The sequence below is a fragment of the Scardinius erythrophthalmus genome (assembly GCF_964197995.2).
Source record: "Scardinius erythrophthalmus genome assembly, chromosome: 22".
Lineage (NCBI taxonomy): Eukaryota > Metazoa > Chordata > Actinopteri > Cypriniformes > Leuciscidae > Scardinius > Scardinius erythrophthalmus.
This window is the reverse complement of record NC_138242.1, coordinates 17,594,909-17,615,130: the sequence shown is the minus strand read 5'-3', so window position 1 is coordinate 17,615,130 and position 20,222 is coordinate 17,594,909. Positions and strand designations below refer to the sequence as shown.

Below are 20,222 nucleotides of genomic sequence, written 5' to 3'. Positions count from 1 at the left end.
TCTTTTGTTTATCTTGAGTTGTCGTCGTCAATCAGAAAAGACTAAAAAAATGCAAACAACTCCTACTAAATGACACTAAATAAATGCTAAATCAAGTCTCCTGTACACAGGCACTCTACAGTTGGAGATATAAACATTTATGCTAGGCTAATATATAGATTTGAAGAGAAAGCCAGTTCTGGAACGTTTAACAAATATGCATTAAAATCTATAAGTCACCACAAGGGGGCAGCACACGTGACGTCGCTATCACAAAAAGAACAGCATAATACAGATTGATCTATCATTTAGAATATTCCAGAGCAGCTCTACTGCAAGATCTCAGCATGCATATACCAGGACTGTGGGCCTCAGATGAGAGTTCATGTGAGCACATGCGTCTAAGGGCTGTTATGGAGGGCAGCTGAGAGGTCAAAGATCACATGCTGTATATTATTCTGTTGAAAGTTTGCCTTCATGCCGCATCTCTGCAGTCTAATGAAGCCGTGGGTCTCTCCTGCCATTGATTTGCGACTCAGTGTTCAGTGTGGAGGAAAAGCGCTGCACAAACAGGATGTGAGCGGAGAGGAGGAACTGCTTAATGAGGTCACTCTCCTTGTGTAGCGCTCGGTAGCTCTTTTCCCAATCTCTCTCCCTCTCTCATCTCATGCACGCACTCACACACGGACACACACTTGTGTGAGCACCACCTGTCCCTGGCTGCCCTCTTGAATCAAACCTGCTGCTGATTATTCACTGTCCATGCATCTGACAGGCTGCTTGTTTCAGCCATCTCTACTTCCACTTTCCAATTATCACTCTCTGGTCTCTCTCCTGTGTGCACTCGCTCAGTCCAGACAGGAAGGTGCCTGCGCATTAGCATGGATTCTTTATATCGCACTGAGCTGCACCTCCACGGATCACTTGCTCGCCAGTGGGAGCGAGGACGTCAGCGTGATGTTGAGCCAATAGTGGAAAAGCTCCCTGTGTGGAGATCTACGAGACCTGTGTTTCTCATCAGCACTTATAGTAAAACAATCTGACATATTGCACTATAATTTACACTTTGGGATGGTTATTTTTGATGTGGGTAGATGATAAAAGACATGTCCATGAACTTTTAATGTGTTTACATTACGATTTTAAGTTAAATTGCATATGAATGTATAAGGGAAAGTGTATATTTAGAGATTCTGTGATTGGCCATAATTTAGAATTTTTTTTAGGCAGATTTTTTTCAACCATTTAAAATCTTTTTTCCCCCCAGTTCACTTTACCAGTCTTAAAGCATGACAAATGAACTTTATCGTTATTAGGTCATTGGAACTGAAGTTATGCTATACCGTTCACCGATTTTGTAATGTTTTTGCAAGGAGTCTCTCATGCTTTACAAACCTGAATTTCTTTGATCAAAAACACATTAAAAACAGTAATATTGTAAAATATTATTGCTATTTAAAGTAACAGATTTCTATTTTAATATATTTTAAGAAGCATCTTCAGAAATCATTCTAATATGTTGATTTGTGCTCAGTAACAATTTCTTATTATCAATGTTGAAAACCGTTTTGCTGCTTAATATTTTTGTGGAAAATCATGATACATTTTAATATAAAGTTCAAAAGAACAGAATTTATTTGAAATAGAAACCTTAAATGCCACTTTTGATCAATTTAACAAGTCCTTGCTGAATTAAAATATTAGTTTCTATAAAACAATAATAATAAAAAAATAGCAATTTGTAAAATAATTACATTTGACAGGCAATTATGTATATTAAATTATTTTATTCATGTATAATAATAAATAAAAATAATTAGATTTAAAAAAAATATATTATTTATTTTTAAAGCATGTCATCTGTGATCAATTCTTGAAATTTTACGACTAAAATAAATTAAAATAAAATGTTGAAAGATATGTTTTAGGACCTTTTATGCAAATTCATGCAAGTTACAGGCTAAAATTAACCTTCAACACTTTTCAGGCCAAAGACCCTTAGAAGATAAAGAGACAATGCTGGTTAGATTGGACGAGGGGCTGTTAGTCGTGTAGACAGGAGGGTAAGAGGGGTTACATGGTTAATTGGCACTCGGAGGAACCACCAATGAAGTGACGTTGTCAGGGAAGGGACAGCTGTCTGCACCGCGTGTGTGTGTGCAACCGAGGAATGGTGTAAGGGTGCCGATTAGAGCTCTGCGAGGGGTTGGGAAGGGCAGAGGAGTGACACCCTATCCTGAGTCACACTTCCTGCTGCAGAGACACACATGAATCTCAGCAAGAGCACCAAACTGTAACACGCATACAAAGCACATCTATAGAACCACATGTAGCAATGCATTATGGGATTGCCTTCCCCATAAAGTATGCATGAGATGCATATCTGGCCAAAATGGGCTGTCTATTACCTTTAAGATTAACGTTTGCATCCTAACTGCACATATAATGCTGTAAAATGCTGTTTTAAAACCGAGCTAAAGAGAAGCAAACTAGGACATGCAGGATGTTAGAGAGACTGAATGATCAATAGTGTGCGAGAGAGAAAGAGGGATTGATACATCAGTGAACAGACTGAGTGAAGCCACTACAGCTGCCTGGATGACAGCGATATGTGCATCTGGGTCATTTCTACCGTCTGCCATAAAAACTACATTATTGAAAGCCACCCTGTCCAGAGCCACTGAAAGCCTTTAACTGCAAGCCAACTGTGAAAATAACTGGGTGCATCGAACGCCGTTGGTGAAAGATTCAAGAGTGGCCGTGCTCCACACACACGCTGTCAATGAAGACTCCATGAGCCTTGCTCTTTGCCATCATGACCTTTCATACAGATCCCTGCTAACTCTATCACTCCAGCCTGCTGCTTATCTCATCACATCACAGGAGAGAGAGAGAGAGAGAGAGAGAGAGAGAGAGAGAGAGAGAGAGAGAGAGAGAGAGAGAGAGAGAGAGAGAGAGAGAGAGAGAGAGAGAGAGAGAGAGAGAGAGAGAGAGAGAGAGAGAGAGAGAGAGAGAGAGAGAGAGAGAGAGAGATGAGTGGTGAGAGGTCACTGGTTCCGTTCTGATCCACCTCTCTAAATGCGTTTATATGCACTTCCTTTACTCGATTACGCTTAATGAGCTGACATGCATGTGGTCATGTAAGTGCGTTAACCCTTTTTCCTTTATCGGAGTAAGGTCATAAATCACTTAAGCATAAAATGATTTGACACACCTAGATTTTTGGCACTCAGCCTGATTTTGCCCGCACATTAACCTGCATTCTGTTGGCTTATTGAACGGTGTCCTTACTGCAGATTTAAAGGAATAGTTTTCACCCAAAAATGAAAATGTTATAATTTACTCTCCCTCAAGTTGTTCCAAATCTGTGAGTGTTTCTTTCTTCTGTTGAACACAAAAGAAGATATTTTGAAGAATGTTGGTAACCAAACAGTTGACAGTAGCTTTTGACTTTCATAGTAGGAAACCAAAATACCAGGGAAGTCAATGGCTACTGTCAACTGTCTGGCTACCAACATTCTTCAAAATATCTTCTTTTGTGTTCAACAGAAGAAAGAAACTTATACAAGTTTGGAACAACATGAGGGTGAGAAAATAATAACAAATTTTTCATTTTTGGGTGAACTATCCCTTTAAGACACCCTGACAGACTGAGTGTTTATATAAAGTATATCGCAAACTTCAACTTTTTCTAGACTCAAGAAATTATGAAATCATGTTCTCATCTCTTCAGCTGAAGTAAACATCACATATCATGTAACATAAGTCAGATACACAGATGATCAGGTTTTGAAGTCACTACCGGGGAATAACCAGATTTTTTAATAAAGTCGTGCAAACGCGGTTTACTTGCGTTGCTGGGTTATTGGTTTCCATGTGAACCGGGACAACAGATTCATTTAATATGATGATTTTGTGGATTTTTACATCGCATTATGGGATTGCCCTATTCGTGAAGAATATACTACCATTCACAAGCATGTCAGTATCAATTTTCTTTTGAAGAAATTAATACTTTTATAGCAAGGATACAGCAAAGACATTTAAATGTTACAAAAGATTTCCATTACAAATGAATGCGATTCTTTTGAACTTTCTATTCATCAAAGAATCTAGAGCAAAATGTATCATGGTTTCCAAAAAAATATGAAACTGTTTTCAATATTAGCTGTTTCCAAGACATGCGCATATAACATTTACCGAATAAATCCCTCGATGCGTGCAAAAAAACAAAATAAAAAACCGCTTGTGACTTTGGATACCTGCACTAACCAGCGGACCAATTTCATTCTCAATTGTTGGTTTGATCTTTCTGGAATGTCTGAGTCAAAGTCTGTCATCAAAATGATTTGGTTCAATTTCCTCCCAGAAGCCTCTTACATGATTGCATTCCCAAACAACAGCCATTTAAATGCAAGATGACATGAAAGCGTTTATTGAAGTCATTTATGATGTAGGAAAAAAGAGCCAAAGTGACTTCTCAGATTGCAACAACTTTCATTTTTATTACAGGCATTTTGCGCCAATATTACTGTTTGAGCAAGAGACTTCTTTAGTGTCTAACAATTTTGCTGTATACTGCTGAGAACACGCCTAAAATGATGCCTAAAAATGCTATCCTGGGTAGGCAGCTCCCTAGAGATTCCCTCTTTCTCCCACTCCTGCCACATTTCATCCTCTTTTCTCCCGCATCCTCACTAATTCAGTTCTTTCCTTTAGCCTTCCGTTTCTTTCTGCGCGTCCGTGCTCGAGCATCTCCTCCATCACTCTTCCTGTCCCTGCTGTGGCCTCCCTGCTCTGTATATCACTGTACTTCATGTTCTCAATGGCGCTGTCGTGGAGACCGTGAGGTCAGAGGTTCCTCTCTAGCGGAACTCTGGGTCTTTTCCTGGTAACCGAGAGGCGTTGAGATCACTCTGCTAACAGCGGCAGCTTCCCGAGACCGCTGCTTTGATTTGACAACTATGACTCAATTTGTGGCTCAATCAACAGCTTTTAAAAGAGGCCCGGGAGGCCCAATGAACACGAACACACACATACAGGATAATCTCTCTATTCTGTTGTTTGGTCCCAGACGCTCCTCAAACTTTACCGCCGCTGTGCCAGGCCTGATTAGTGCCCGGTGCCAGCTCTGTAGGGCATGTGCCAACCGCTGTGCCAGATGAGATGCACTGAGCACCACTGAGACGCCTTTTTTTCAAATGTCACAGAGCTGCTTCTGAGAAAGTCCTGCCAGTTTCCCACAGAATCGACTTCCTGTGACAGAGCTCTCACTTTCCCTTTCTCTCTCTCTCTCTCTCTCTCTCTCTCTCTCTCTCTCTCTCTCTCTTTCTCTCTCTCCAGCTGGCTGAGTCATTTATATCCCTGCTGTTACCATACTGCCTCGATCTGGGGCTTCATTGGCCGGTTTATAAATCTGTTGTTTGCTCTACTTTCACACCCAAATAGAGAGGAATACAAAAAGAGATACAGAGAGCGAGAAAGGATGCATGGACTCTTACAATACAGAAATATACAGAAAAGAAGGTGATACGAGCGTTTGAATATGATGGCATATTGGTTACATTTGCGTGCAAGTTCACCTCGCTGGCTGATGACCTTTCCGACATGCAATACCTTTTATATCTAACCAAAACAACCATTACCCACACACCCACTAATGATGCATCTTTCCTACATTCACCAAGGCGATGCTCCATTGCAATCCATCAAAATTCTAATTCAAAACCAGCAGAAGTGATTCAGATGGTGGTTTTGCATATATAAACTCTGAGTACTTTCTGTTCTGTTAAACTCTATTGACAGCATGCTGTCAGTTACCACAGAAAATAATTTAACTTGTGCATGTAAACAAATAATGCATTTACAGTTATGCACTATTGCATTATGACTCTAATCGTCTTTTTAAGGATAGTGGATATTGTCCCACTAGACTATTTGTCTTACTTAAATTAGAAAAAAACTAGATATTGTAATAAAAAAAGGCATTTCACAATGAAGAGCCCTCCAAAATGGAAATTTCATATTTTATATATATTTAAAAAATGACAATAATAATATTAACAATAATAATACTTTTTTTTTGTACCTGGTCTCTAATCTGACAGGACCAGACCACTGCTGAAAATAAAATAAAATCATAAAATAAAATAAATTGCCAATCAGGTATGGGTCAAAATGATTTTCTGTGGTAATATAGACATGAACATAATTAAATAATCCTTTAAATTTGGTGATACCACTTACCTGCTCCACACGGTCATAGCCACCATCGGTTTTCTCAGTCTTAATTCCCTGCATCTTTCCGCCCTCCACCTTTATCTCCCCAGGTCCTTTATCCTTGAGTGCGTTATCATCTTTATCCAGTAGGTAGCGCAGCAGGGCATTGTCTTTCTTCTTGGGGCTGACGGGCTCTTGTTTAATGGCTAAATCACCCACACCGGCCGTCCCACCTGCAGAATCCTGACACAGCTCCTTCCCCGTGGCCTCGGCCGTGAGTTTGGCCAGGTCGACGGGCGATGAGCTGTTCTGGAGAAGTCTGTGAAGGATCTTATGCTTCTCTTTCAGGGAGGTAGCATGTGTCCCGGCTCCGTTTTGAGAGCCCATGCCGCCATTTCCTGGGCCGCCGGCGGGGTCTTTACACCCGGGCTCTCCACCACCCATTGGTGGGGGTGAGGTGGACTCGATAGGCTCAGTTTTAGTGGTGAGGAGCTGCAGGAGTTTAGTATGTCCTTTGTGTTCACGTAGCCGGTTCTGCGGGTCACTGGCGTCCGGGTTGTTAAACTGGCCCTTTTCGTCTCTTTGCTGTTCGATGCCATCGTCCTGCCCGCTGTTGCCCTGCTCCGATTGGTTCTGCTCTCCGAATGACTCAGAGGCTCCCATTTTATTCAGCAGGTGAAGATTCATGCCCATCGCAGCTGGCGAGCCCAACTTCCTGTCGGGCGAGCCCAACGACTGGCCGTGGCTTACGCCGTGGCACTCGCTAAGCGCCTGTAGGGCATTAAGGGAACTGCTTGTGTAACCATGATTACCGCCTGCTCCCCCATTGCCACCTGTACTGCTAGTGCACATGCTCGCAGGTGAATGGAGGCTCCCTGCTGGGGAGAACTGAGGCGGGGGCAAGCGTGGAGACCCTGCCACTCCGGGACTTGCTCGGTGGCATGGAGACAGCATGCCCGGACTGCCCTGAGACGGGCTGCTCAACTTTAGTGGATAGCCACTGCCCTGAGGGGTGGCCGCCTGCATGGTTGCCGAATGGCTCATGGTCCCTGGGCAGCCGAATCGGTGGCCCTGTACAGGGCCGATGGCGCCAGGCTCCTTCTGGCCACCAGGGGAGGGGAAAGTGGATGTGTTGCTGCTGACGGTGGCATCCTGCCCCTGGGGGGCGCCGGAGGAACCAGCTGGATTGGGAGAGCTCATGGGGTTCATGGGCTTGCCCATAGCCTGAGCATTTCCGAGATCGGGGGTCATGCCACAGACGGGCTGCTCCCTAAAACAGAAAAAGATACACAATATTATAGTCGCCAATAGATTATCTAAAGAATAAAGTTCAGTTTATGCTGCAACACACACATAGCACAAACTTAGTTTTGTAGATAACGATGAACCTAATGATTAAAAACTTGGTGCATTACGAACATAAGCCACATTTCCACCGAAATTACCCAGAACAATTTGTCCCAGGAACTTTTCTTCCCCCAGACCTGTTGCTGTCTGCGTTTCCACCACGGTCTAAAGTACCGTGAAGATTAGGCAAATTAGTCCGGTGACGTAGGACTGCGCGCTACTTTACAGTTCCCGCTGGATTTCATCTTCTGAATTTAAGCTTAATAAAGCCTGAACCTCGTCGTCGGTCCATCGGTCGTATTTTTGAAACTCCATTGTTGATCCTAGTGTTGTCAAAAATATCGATATTTCGATAAATATCGATACTGAAATATCTGAACGGTACCAATACTAATGTCCCGAAATATCGATACTCCCATACTAGCCGAGCGGTCACTTTCACTTCTCTCCAAAGGCGCGTTGACAAACACCACATGTGACCGCACTCGTCTCATTCGCTCTGGTTAAATAGCAAAAGTGAAGTGAATGGAAAGATGGCGAGTGCGGCGCCCTCGCGACCGGCTTTCGGTTCATAAATAACACCGCGAGCGGGCATGTCGGAGAATAGCGCGGACACGCGTTAAAAAACACACCGCGAGCGGGCATGTCGGAGAATAGCGTGGACACGCGCTTCACACTTCAAGCGTGCTGCGGGCACCCAAAAGATTGTTTGTGCTATCAATATTCCATCACTCATTTTTTTAAATTCTGAAAACAGACTTAACGAACAAGCTCCAGGGGGACCATTTAGCAGCATGTACCTGTATGCTACTCAGCATAAATGTGTCACCTCTTTCTGAATTCCCCTATAACTAACTGTAACTCCCCTGTAACTTCTCATTTTAACTTTTCTGAAACATTAACCAAGATGGCCTAGTATTGTTGTTATGAGTGTGTTGTCTCGTTTTTTCACTGTAATTCTTAAAGTTAATATAATCTGACTAAGGAATCTTAGAAGTAAATATTTAAACTGTGGTCAAATGTAAATTAACTTGTGCCTATTTAACTTTATTCAAAAAAAATATGATTTAATTCTGCAATTTGCCTTCATTAGCGATTATCATCAATTTGATTACACAGATATAATTAAACTAAACTGAGCTAGACAATGACATCTCTGAATTCAATAATGAAATGCCTTTAACTGAAAATTGAATGTTTAATCTTATTATTATACAATACTGACACTGTCCTCCAATTTGATACTGTTAAGTGCTTTGACACAATCTTGTCAAGCACTATGTAAATAAATATATATAAATATTTTTGTAAAAAATACCTCATTGTCATGTTCTAGACTTGTTATATTCAGCTTTAAATGAAAAAAATACCCCCTTAATATTGTGGCAGTTTTTTTCTCTGTGGTATCGAAAATGGTATCGAATATCGATATTTTTTAAGGTATCGTACCGAAGTTAGAAATTCTAGTATCGTGACAACACTAGTTGATCCGAATAGCAAACCACTGTTACTGCACACACCGCAACAGATTTAAAAAAATGGTGGTTGAAATAAAATGCTGCGTGGAGTCAACCAATCAAAATGTTTACCCAGGACTTCATTGCCACCCCAAAGTCCCTAGTTCCTGGGGAAAGTTCCTGCGGTGGAAACATTCATAATTGGTAATACTTGCTAAGGAGCATAATGAAGGTTTTTATTGTTAATGAAAACTAAAACTATTAAAAACAGATTTCAGTCATTTAAAAGCTGAAATAAAATATTCAATGAAAAAACAAACTTAAGAAATGTTGTCTTTGCAACTAACTGAAATAAAACAAGTTACTAAAATTAAAATTAAAATAAAAGCTAAACAGAAATATTAAAAAACAAACTAATTCTTGAATTACAATGAAAAAGAAATTATAAAAATAAAAGCAAATTCAAAGAATTAATAAACACTATAAAATTATATTAAATGAACCCTGCTGAAGGTCAGACATTGGAATAAACCAATAAATGCACGCACGCACGCACGCACGCGCACACACACACACACATCTCTTGGCATCATTGTGGTGACTTTATTACATATTTAATTATTATAAAAAGAAAGAGACAGATAAAAGGAGAGAAGGAAAAAAAGTGAAAATAGGAATAAAACCAAAATGCCTCATTAGTTCAGGCAGGGCATGCCAGTCTCACCAGGTTGGCACGTGCTGTTGACTATGGTGTTTTAATTGCGATCCAAGGCATTAATATTGATTTCCAAGTAAATTCTATTGAAACTATTTCATTACATTAATCCAGTGCAGTCATTTGTTAAATTAATCTCGCAGACAGGAAGCGCTTCTTCTAGTGCTCGAACAAGGAATCTGAGAAAAGAGCTTAAGTGGAATTTCAGGAATGGCTTAATTAACTAAAGTATGTTTCAGCAGAGAAGGTTAAAAGAGGGGAACGAATTGTTATCAAAGAAAAACAGCACTGCTCATCCCTCAAAACAAGCCACGGGACAGAGAAAACGAGCGGCTGTGCTGTCGCATCCCCCTTTAATGTAGAAATCACCTCGGGGTATAAAGCTTTTAGCAAGCTACATACTAAAAACTCACTCAGAGCTGATAAATGTATAGAGATGCTTTTGTTCGAGGCGTGCAGGATGAATCAATGGTTAGGCTATACTGTGTGTTATTGTGCTAAAGATGCTGTGCTTTAAGACAGCACCCCCCACCCCCCCGCTGTGAGCTCACTCTGGGTTTAATGTTTATCTGTGCTCGACACCCCAGCCTAACACTGCTGCTATTGTCTCAGAAAGCAAACCAGTGTTTCTCCCTCACACGCTGTGAGAGAGATAAAAACTCTGCAGCTAACATATGAAACTGTGTTCACAACTGCCTGCTGTGGATCCAAGCTTTACTAAATCCATACACTCAAAATGATTTGATTCTATGTGAAACTGCAATCTTTGACTTTACCCAATGATGCTCCAGGAAAAAGAAATTGACTAGCATGTAATTGACACCTTTATGTAGTTCCAAACTTGGAAGACTTTCTTTTGTGCATGTATTTACAATGAATTGGGACTAAAGCTTACAAGGTTCAAAAAGGAAGTTTCTGAAGTCATCTAATAGCTTTACGTGTGAAAATCTAGTAGTTATTCACTGATAATATTCCCCTCTAATCATCTATTAACTGCTGTGACTGAATCGGTTTGTGAATTAGTCTGGACCAATGATTCACTGAAAAGATTCAACTCAAAAGAATGAATCGTTCATGAATCAATACTTAAATTTTGGTCTGTTCCTCACACAAACCTATTGTACAGCCTCAGAAGATTTAGAGGTAACACTTTAGTTTAGGTTCCAATTCTCACTTTTAACTAGTTGCTTATTATCAAGCATATTACAAGGATATTGGCTGTTTATTAGTACTAATAAAGCACATATTAATTAACCCTATTCTGCATGACCATATTCTACATCCCTTAATCCTACCCTATACCTAAACTTAACAACTACCTTACTGAATATTAATAAGCAGTAATTAGGAGTTTATTGAGGCTAAAGTCATAGTTAATAGCTAGTTAATAGACATATTGATTCTTACCACTATTTTTAAAGCTTGAAAGCTCCCTACGTATTCTTTCTTTATGTTCCACAGAAGAAATAAAGTCATACAGGCTTGGAACGACATAAAGGGTGAGTAAATCACATAATTATAATTTTTGGGTGAACTGTCCCTATAAACTTGGAGTTGTTTGTATTCAATTACTCCATATTTAACTAAATCGGCAATCAAATTCTGAGGAATTATTAAGGGTGAAAACACTTGTTTGCCAATGTGTAGCTGTGGGAGTTGAAGGACTCGTGTTAGTCTTGGTTCTGATGGAATGTTTAGAGACCAACGTCGGCCTCTGGGAAAACATGCTTGGATGTTCTCACATGACAGTGAGATTTCAGTGTATGGTCATTAACTGGGCTTGTCAGAACTAGAAAGAGTGTGTTTCGACTGACTGCTCACACATGGAGCCGAATCAAGCAGGAAACAGTGAGAAGAGGGTCAAAAATGACAAACAGAAAGTCATGTTCATAAAATGAACCATTGCGATTAAATTAAAAACGCAGATTCCGACATAAACGGAGACAAAACAATCGAAGTGCTGGTACACATAGCGAGCTGTGTGGCTGGGTAGTGGGTACCTCTGTAAGATGTGCAGGGACATGTAGAGCTGTGGCTCGTTGGTAGCAGGTGAGCGAACCAGTTTGCTCTTGGTGTGAGCTGAGACGATGGTCCCGTCGGACAGGGAAAACCGGTAGATGGGACTGAACGCCTGCCCATGCCTTATCACTGCACAACAAAACACATGATTGGAACATCAAAAGATTCATTTTGAGACATACGTAGGTAAATGAATATTGAGGAACACTAAAACAAACAACATCGAAATTGTACTCAAAAAGATTAATAAGGTCACATCTGCATTCAACCATTTCCTCCAACATGTCTTGACAAAATAATAGTAACTATCACACATAAACTCAGACTTACTAAACTATGTTTTATACACACCGTTCACACACCAAAACCAAACTACTGTTCTCCTGATTTTGTTCACATGGTTGCTACAGTATGAAAAATACAGAAATACAGTAATGCCTACTACTGTATATATCCTTATGACAGTAGTTACGATTGTTCTTTATATTTATGCATTTATCCTTGAATTAAAGATTACATTATTCTATCAGGGTTAAAAAAAGACTATTAAAATATCTCTGCATTTGCGCTCTCATTACAGTAATGTAAGTGTGTAAGAGTTATTGGCCAAATATCAAGCGTGACGTTAGTTATGGCAGGTCGCGTCAATCAAGCTCACATCAGCTGATCTACGTCTACCTATAGGAATACGATGCTTATCACAGCAGCCTTTATGGGTCAATCAGTATTATCAGCAGCTTATCACATTGCTCAGGAGCTAATTACCCTCCTCCATCCCCAGCTCCACCTCTCGTCCAATCAGGATTAGGGACTTCCCCTTCGAATCAGACTCATTTCTCGAATTATGTTGTATATTAAAATATTGAACATTAATGATATTTGCAATACATTTATGTTGGTTTGGTTTATCGCTGCTCTCCCTGCTCTTATCCATGCTAGGCTGCATGGATGAACTTCTTGCCCAGAACAGAATCACACTGCCAATCCAAACTATATGTTAATTGTCAATCATCTTTGACGACAGTGGTCCTGACATAAAAAAGATTTGTTAAAATTACTATGGTATTCAGATGTAAGGTAGTTATCTGGAAAAATATGATCAAATATATCGTAAATATTTAAATGCACAATAGAGTGCAATAGTTGGGTTCTTAATATTTCTTAATAGAAAATAGATTTTTGAAAATTGATTTCTGAGGTTGTTAATCGATGGTATAACGCTTTTGTTGAAGCCATCAGTTCACATTATTTCAACTTATATTTAAAGTAATGTTTAACAGGTGGAAAAACTACATTACCCATGAAGCTGTACAGAAAATTTCACCAATCAGTTAGCTCCGCCCATTCCCATGAAGCACTGCATGTTATCGAATCGGTCTCTCTACGCTCACAAAATACTTTAACATTTGTATATATACACATGCATATTTTGCAACACATTTATAATATATTCTTTATATAATTATAATATTTATGTCATTCACAATGCTTCATGGGATTGTAGTTTTTCACCTCACTACCATTGTCTTTTTGTCGATTTTCAAATAATTTTTGCCTCAAATTTGTAATGTTATGATTCACCTTGTAAATGATTAATGTGGTTCATGGCTTGAAATGCTTAAAAAAAATTATAATTTGAATCCTTATGGGAAAAATTATTAGAAAAAATACTTCTGGAACCAACGCAGCTGAAAATGTGTGCAGGCACTAATGCACTCCATAGCTACTTTCACACATGAAACCCAATATGACAACATTTGTGCTGAGTCAGTTAATTAAGTGATCAGTACCTTCTTGCTGATGCCGCTTGGCGAATGACATATCTCCGTCGTTCTGGAGGTGAAATCGCTGAATGCATCTTCGCACCAAGTCTTCCCAGCCTGGCTTCATAGACGCTCGTAACAGACTGGTGTCCAGGGAGGTGATCTTACCTACAAACACACAGCACAGCAAACAGTTTGATGTTGTCTGTTACAAGTTTTCAAGCTTAAATTTCTTAAAGGATGTAAATAATATTTAAGCACAGCTGAAACTGAATGTATTGACAGTATGTTAAATGGTTCGAGCTGAATTAATTGCAGACATTTAATACTTATGGTTATGGATGTAGAATAACCCCCTAAGCAGCATGCTTAGGGAATATCAAATATTGAATGTTATTTTCTAAGAACTGTCTGTGACCAAAAAAACAACAACACATGACAATGTATGACAGACATATCTCAGCTTTGTAATCTCTCTGAAACTGGGAGTTTCCAATAACTAGCCACATCAGAGTGTGACAACAGGTGTGGTTGGTGTGACAGTAAATCTCTTGATTTTCCCATTCTATGATCTCACTGTCCAGATGCATAAAGTATGAGTAAAATACTCAAATTCGAATTCGGATTCGGAGATACAGTTGCATTGTGTATTGTTTGTGAATTAACAGAATGGCACATCCGCCTCATGAATATTTGAGGGCAGATTTTAAGTGGTTTTGAAAAAGAAAAAGAAAAGATAATTATGTTTTTTTTTTTATTGATACTAATTTTTCCAGTTTAATTCATTTTATTAATAATATTTATTTATTACTTGTTAACTTGGAAGCTAGACTCAGTCTCATATTAATAACTCAAATATAATATAATATAATATAATATAATATAATATAATATAATATAATATAATATAATATAATATAATATAATATAATATATGTATTTCTTGGGTTACCTTTTAAAAAATGTCATGAGAAAACCTTTCAAAGGTTTCCACGGTAAGACTGGGTGCTGAGTCAGATTGAGATTGATGTCATTAAACAGTCTCTCCAGGTTAAAGTCAGTATCTGTTGTTTTAAGCAAGGGACTGTGCATTGAGATGAGCGTTAACTGAGATGTGAACACCCTTTGAAAAGTGTAAGCGGGGAGAGAGGGGCGGCGTTGGCATGGTTACCTTGGAGGTCTTGGCGGGTGGTGAAGCTTTCGTGCGTGGGGAGCATGGGTCTCTCTTTCATGGGTACTCTCCGCGCTACGCAGATCAGACACGACTGGAAATCTACAGTCACAGAGAGAGAGAAAATGATCAGATTAGTGAGAACAGATTATTAAAGCATTTTAAGGGTGCTAATGAATGATGAGGCATTGGTTGTGTGTGTTTGTGTGTGTCGTGGGGGCGGTGCAGAGTGGAGCGTGGGGTGATATGATGGAATGTGACCTTTCGTTTGTGTGTCATTGTGGAGGCTGACCCTGCTGTGCTGCTCCCATGGAGACTAAGTTAGAAAAGTCATCCCTCATCCACCCACAAAAAGATCATAAGAGAATCATAACGTCTCCAACAGCATTATGTCTGACACATCAGACATAATGCATAAACAAGAGGATGTATTATATACACTACCACTCAAAGGTTTGCAATCAGTAAGTTTTTTTTGAAGAATTTATTTTTCAGGAGACAATAAAAAAAGTTTATAATGTTACAAAACATTTCTATTTGTTCTTTTTAACTTCCTTTTAATTAAAAAAATTCTGAAAAAATAAATAAGAAATGTTTCTTGAGCAGCCAATCAGCATATTAGAATGATTTCTGAAGGATCATGTGACACTAAAGACTGGAAACAGTGTTACATTTTAAAATATTAAAAAATAGACAACATTTTTGATCATTTGTAATAATATTTCACAATAATTCTGTTTTAACTGTATTTTTGCTCAAATAAATGATGAGCATAAGAGACATAAAATACAACTCTTTTTTTTTTTTTCGTACTGACCCAAAACTTTTGAATGGTACTGTATTTACTACATACTAAAATTACATGTATACATATAATGTTTTTTTATGTATACATAAAAATGGATTTTGATTTAAAAAATGGATCTTAACCATATAAACAACTATCAGTAAAGACATTTATTTAACTTTCCCAAACCTTTAGTACCTGCTTCAGTTCAAGATGGACATCACAACTTTATAACTTGCAGTTCATTAAGCGAGTCAGATTTTGATTCAGCAACCGCGCTGACTGATTCACTGAGTTCATTCAGTGAAGGATTTGTCAGATTGATTCAAAACCGTAACTCCTGTGTTTACGATTTTTGAATGAATCATTAAAAAACGGCTCCTTATGTGTCTACTTGCTTGTGAATCACACTGTAGTTCATGTATTTCCGATGAACTTGATGTTGCTAGCGAAATGCTCTACTTTTAGTCTACTACAGGTCCTGTTGTTTACATCAGAGCTGACGTGAACAGGCCTTTACGTGCAAACACACGGCTGTTGTCGAGCCCCTTGGGTGGTCTTTACTCCAAACTGCATGAAGACCCAGCTTCACTGTCTCTGTAATAAACTCTCTCAGATATCCCTCTCCTCATACACACTCCTCCTCCAGCGGTCTTTCTCTGTCTCCTGCGCCAGGTTGAGCTGGCGGCTGAAAGAGCAGCTGGCACACAGCTAACACTGACGGGCCATTAAGAGAGACGCTTCATCACTCAACACACCAACAGTACCCAGCAAAAATTAAACATTGTGTGTGTGTAATGTGTGTGTGTGTGTGTGTGTGTGAGACAGAGAGAGAGAGAAAGAGAGAAGACTAACATTAAATATCTCTCGTTGCCTCACACTTGCTGTTACACACACACACACACACACACACACACACTCTCTCTAAAACCCAGCCAGAGCCAAAACCAAAGCCAACACAATCCAGTGGAGAAGTGGGTCTCAAATGCACCCTGAACTCTGGGTGACTCCGAGAGGTGGAAGAGGAGGAAAGAAAAAGAGCAAATTAATCACAGACTGAAACATTTCTCTGGGCGGGACGCAGATGCACGTCAACCTTTTCGCCTTATTTTTCATTATTTAGAAAACTAATTTCTCTCGCACGTCAGGAACAACTGTCAACACTGAGTGTTGCTTGTACATTAGTAAAACGACTGACTCTGAAAACTCTTATACAATTCACTCCTTAACTCTTTCCCCGCCATTGACGGAAATTTCCGTCGTTTATGAGACAGCGCTTCTCTGCCATTGACGGAAATTTCCGTCGTTTATGAGACAGCGCTTCTCTGCCATTGACGGAAATTTCCGTCGTTTATGAGACAGCGCTTCTCTGCCATTGACGGAAATTTCCGTCGTTTATGAGACAGCGCTTCTCTGCCATTGACGGAAATTTCCTGCTTTCCGTGTTTTCACTGTTATACGGTAGGGGGGCGCTATTACGGATTTTCTGAAAGAGTAATCTGAATCTCCCGATCAAAACAGCTTGAAAAAGAAGGAGAAACAAACGATAGAATATGTAAGCACTCGTTGTAGAAAGCAACAAAGTGACAAAAATATATTAAATTAATTATCAATAAGTCACCAAACTCTAATAGTAAAGTACTGTGACAATACAATGGTACACGTGATGGTATCAGATGGTAATACCATGGAGCTCCGATATATACCATAATACCATCTTGGTACACTACAGTTCAAAAGCTTGGGGTAAGCAAGATTTTTTTTTATTTTAAAGAAATTAATACTTTTATTCACAAAGGAGGCTTTTATTCAGAAATCAATAGAATGATTTCTGAAGGATCATGTGACACTGAAGACTGGAGTAATTAAAGTTTTAAATATATTCAAATAGAAAAGTTATTTTAAATTGTAATAATAGTTCACAATATTACTGTTTTGCTGTATTTTTTATCAAATAAATGCAGAATTTGTGAACATAAAAAAAAATATTTAGTGTATGTTAAATTGCTACTGCCCTTGATGGTAACGAGATCACTAGACTTAAACAATTCTCATCCACTGGAAAACATTTTTTTAACAAACCTTACGTCAAAATCTGCTTTTTTGTGGGCCACTTGACAAATGAACGCTCTGCTTAATGAAAGAGGAATAGTCAGTTTGCTTGGCTGAAGCCTCCTGCTCCGCTTTGAAGCATTAAACCTAGAGTTTCAGCACCGTTCATGTGGCTTAAGTGTGTTTTAAGAAACCGTGGCTCACCCTCTCCCTCCTCCTTGATGGACTTTGGTTCAGACACAGCGAAACACTGCATAGTCTCATATTTCTGCTGTGCCTCGTGATCCTGCGTCTCTTCGGCCTCGCTGTGAGGGTTCACGAGCATGCGGCAGTTGAAGGTGTGGCTGTTCCGTCGAGGATTCTCGCTGGACCACGGCACTCCGTTCACTGCGGGAGGGAAGAAAATAGACATCACTCACTGTCACTCATTTGAACCAGCATTCCCTAACTTTTCCCTCACTGAATAAAGGGGTGTTCACACTGACGGTGATTTACAGCAGCAAGGGACTGGAAGTCATTAATTTTCAATAAGAGTTGGCGATGTGAAGCGACATGAGAGACAGAGACTGTTGGTGATGAAACAAAGTTTAATGCACTAATTCCAATTAGAGTGTTCATGTGATCTGCCCATCACTCGTGTCACTTCAAGATCAACAGACAATTATTAAGTATAGTGACTCGGTCACTTTCAGTGACTTAACTGGTGTTGGTATGTTCCCATCAATGTTTCAAATAAATTTAATACAATCTGAATATAAATAAAGCAGCGTTTCCATCCCATGTAAAGTTCTGCATTAAAGGAAAATCTATTTTGTAATTGCATGTTATAGATCTTGTTGTGAACAATGTATCCGTTTATCCATGTACGAGTTGAATTTTTTGACCTCATTATGTTATTTAAATGTGAAAACGTCAGACTTTTCTTTTCTCCAATCATGTAATCTACTTAAACACTGCAAGCTCATGTTCATCTGCCTCTATTTTTGATAGTAACGAACACATCTCAACATCCAAATCAATAACCAAAGCATATCATCAAGTCCTTGTCCTACATTTGATCTTTTTCGATAATCTGTTACACTCGGATGTACGCAACAATATGAAAGAGAAAAATTGGTCCTTACTTCAGTTTTATCCCAACTTTAAGAAAACAAAATCATCACTTCCGGCAAAAATGTGTTAAAAATATGAGGCAAAATCATTTTTGACACATATCTAGTAATTTGTTCTGTACATGTTTTTCCATCTTAGTTTATGCTGATGTTTTGCTACTGAATAAAAATCATCCACTTCAAGTCAGCGTTTATGTTTTTTATGTGCAGTTTGAACATTTTCGACATTCCCATCCAGTATTTTTATGTGATATAATACAATTCACATCAAAATACATGGGTGGAAAGCTAGCTAGTGTTAACACCCCTTAAAGGGATAGTTCACCCAAAAATGAATATTTTGTCATCATTTGCTCACCCAAGTTGTTCCAAACCTGTAAGAGTGTCTTTCTTCTTTTGAACACAAAGAAGTTATTTCAAGAAATGTTGGTAATCTAACAGTTGACGGCAGCTATTGAAAATACTATGGAAGTCAATGGCTACCGTCAACTGTCGGGTAAGCAACATTTCTTAAAATATCTTCTTTGTGTTCAACAGAAGAAAGAAACTCATACAGGTTTGGACCAACATGAGGGTGAGTAAACCATAACCAATGAGTGTTTTCCAGTTGAATATATCATTTGAACCAATAATGACATGGTTTCTAGCCACAAGTCTTTCCTCTCTTTCACCTCTGCAGGTGACCTTCCTCTCTACCACCACTGGGGAAAGAGGAGATATTCCTTTCTGTAAATCCCAATTCTTAATGCTCAATATGATTAATATAATCGCAGGATGGGAAGCGTAACTGCTCTAGTAATGCTTCACTCGAGAGTTGAAGAATGAGCGTTTCCTGAAAAGTAGAGTTGGTAGAAGTGCAAATGAAATGAAAATAGCAAAATGGGAAGGAAACAATGAATGTAAAACAGAAATAGTCTCACCATGTGACTTGGGCAGGAGGTTTTTGATGAATTCTGTATGATCTCCCACATGCAGGATGCTGTACACACTGGTGTTCATCAGCTCTTCCTGATTATACCGCAGGTACTGCGTCACGTTCTCCGACACAAACACGATGTTCCCCTCCATGTTCACAACAAAGAAGAAACCATCTAAGGCCTGGAGGAGAAAAACACAAGGATATTGGTACTGTGAACACAAACACGCAGCTAAAAACACCAATACTATTATATGACGAGCACAAGCAGACAAACAGGCTAAAGAACACGCCGCTGCTCCATCTTAAAGCTTAACCATTCAATGAGGAAGATGCGATAACCATGAGAAACAAAACAAAAAGCCATCCAGAAAAGGCAGGAGTCCTTGTAGACTCTCCAAACAACAGATCAAGTGAAGTCAAGGGGAATACGGCATGAGTATAAATTCATGGCCTTAAGATTGATCGAGTGGTTTGAACCACAACAGGCTGAACATAATGATCCGACAGCATTTACGCTTCTCAATTCAGGTAAACCATAATGAAGTAATTAGCTGCAGGAAAACAAGAAGATCTCATCAGTTGCAGTTAGGAGGTTATTTGAACAGGCTTCCTCTCGAAGCGATACTGTCAGGCAGGCAGACAGGGGAAGTGGAGCAACTGTTTTCCCTCATTTTAAATGCAG

At 39.3% G+C, this 20,222-nt stretch overlaps 1 protein-coding gene across 5 annotated transcripts in view; it reads right to left on the bottom strand.

The window, feature by feature from the left end:
- Positions 1-20,222, bottom strand: part of ncoa2 (nuclear receptor coactivator 2) — a 105,567-nt gene that overhangs the window by 20,634 nt on the left and 64,711 nt on the right. For all 5 annotated transcript variants that reach the window (XM_081353245.1, XM_081353244.1, XM_081353247.1 and 2 more), the window contains exons 6-11: positions 19,542-19,719; positions 17,714-17,896; positions 14,671-14,772; positions 13,527-13,667; positions 11,718-11,865; positions 6,226-7,468 (exon numbers count right to left, since the gene is read on the bottom strand). In XM_081353245.1, the coding sequence (XP_081209371.1) occupies positions 6,226-7,468; positions 11,718-11,865; positions 13,527-13,667; positions 14,671-14,772; positions 17,714-17,896; positions 19,542-19,719 (1,995 nt within the window). The remainder of the gene's footprint in view (positions 1-6,225; positions 7,469-11,717; positions 11,866-13,526; positions 13,668-14,670; positions 14,773-17,713; positions 17,897-19,541; positions 19,720-20,222) is intronic.